Here is a 1,411-nt window from a genome sequence, read left to right as displayed (position 1 = left end):
TCGCGGCGGCGGCTCGCGCGCAGAGGTGGCTGGCGGTTTGACGGACGGCGAGCGGCCACGGAAGCGAGCTCGCGGGCCACCCACGGCAGGCGTCGTGGAAGCCGGCGGCAGCGGCGGCGGCGGCGGCGGCGCGACGGACGTGAGGTGTAGCGCTCAGGAGTCTCCGAAGGGCACTATGCCAGTGGATCACCGTTTAGCATCGCCACGCAGCGGCAACGTGTCGCAGCGGCCCTCTGACCACGGCAACGCGGCGGCATTACCGGTAGCGGTAGCGGCATCGGCGGCGGCGCCGCCGCCGTCAGGTGTGACCCCGGCGGAATGGCAGTTGTTCCAGGAGTGGCGGCGGCTGCAGCAGCAGCAGCAGCAGCCGACTGGGGCGGCGGCGGCGGCGGCAGCGGCTGCGGCGGGGGCTGCGAACACCCGTGGTGGCAATGACTGCGCGCATCATCTCAACAATCCTTCCAACACAGACAAGCTCAGTCTCCGATAATAGCTGCTATTCTAGGATTGCCTGTAGTGCAGATGCGTCTATCTGCCTGATCTGTCTGTCTGTCTGTATATATATCCGCTGATAGGTCGTTCTGCTGGAGGCGTTGCCCCCTGTTTTCTGTTGTTCAAGTAAACTGAATCCCGGGGCTGAGGCGGGTTTGGGTCAGTGTTGTTCTTGGTGTTGGGACTTAGGGTTTTATAAAATGACAGCGGAAACCGCCAACTGTCAACTGCTAGTTGGATGTTGTTGGGTTCCAGGCAAGGGGATTGTGGGAGAGGGGGAAAGGCGAGAGAGGGTCCCTGGGGGGCTCCCTCCTTGATGATTTCGTTTGTGTGTGTGGGGGGGTGTATGTGTGCGCGTGTGTATGTGTGCGTGTGTGTGTGTGTGCGTCCTGTAGGGATCTTGCTGGCTTGATAAATATTGAGTAAATGCCTCCTCGCCAAGGGAGGAGGATGTTATACACATGTGAACAACGAACAGCAACGCACGAGGTCCTTGAGCAGCTACGTGAAATTGTTTTTCTGTCTTTTAGCTGTCTTTTTCCCTTTCTCAAGCCGGTCTGCAGTACTTCGGTGTTGGTGGTTGCTTAAGCATGTCCCCCTAAAGGTGGCATCTGTTGTCGCTTTTCCTGCGCCGTGTCGCCGACGGATAGGCCGACGGATAGGCCGACACCACCCATGCTGTGTGCTATGTGCTATCGAACCTGGACTTTGATGCGACGTCTAAAATGAGGCCTGGAAGGAGGGCTTTCAGTTTTAAGGCTTTGATTTGACTGGGGGTTTTAAGCATCGATGTGGTTGTTAAAGCGCGAAAACGCACAGCTGAGTAGAACAAGAGAGTTAAAGTTTGGGGGATGTCTTTTAGTGGCTTTTAGTGGCTGCGAGTCGCGCAAGGTTGAGGGGGGCTGCGTGCGAGGATGAG

The 1,411-nt window shown here is 58.0% G+C and overlaps 1 protein-coding gene across 1 annotated transcript in view; it reads right to left on the bottom strand.

Moving 5' to 3' along the window:
- The window catches only part of VOLCADRAFT_101240 (uncharacterized protein), a gene marked incomplete at both ends in the record, with an annotated part of 4,966 nt that extends 3,687 nt beyond the window's left edge, over window positions 1-1,279 (bottom strand). Inside the window, one exon of the mRNA XM_002959677.1 lies at window positions 1,194-1,279. Coding sequence (XP_002959723.1) covers window positions 1,194-1,279 — 86 coding nt within the window. The remainder of the gene's footprint in view (window positions 1-1,193) is intronic.
- Window positions 1,280-1,411: the final 132 nt, after the last annotated feature.

The sequence above is a fragment of the Volvox carteri genome (assembly GCF_000143455.1).
Source record: "Volvox carteri f. nagariensis unplaced genomic scaffold VOLCAscaffold_537, whole genome shotgun sequence".
NCBI lineage: Eukaryota > Viridiplantae > Chlorophyta > Chlorophyceae > Chlamydomonadales > Volvocaceae > Volvox > Volvox carteri.
The sequence above is the reverse complement of the archived record's forward strand: the minus strand, read 5'-3'. Positions and strand labels throughout refer to the sequence as shown.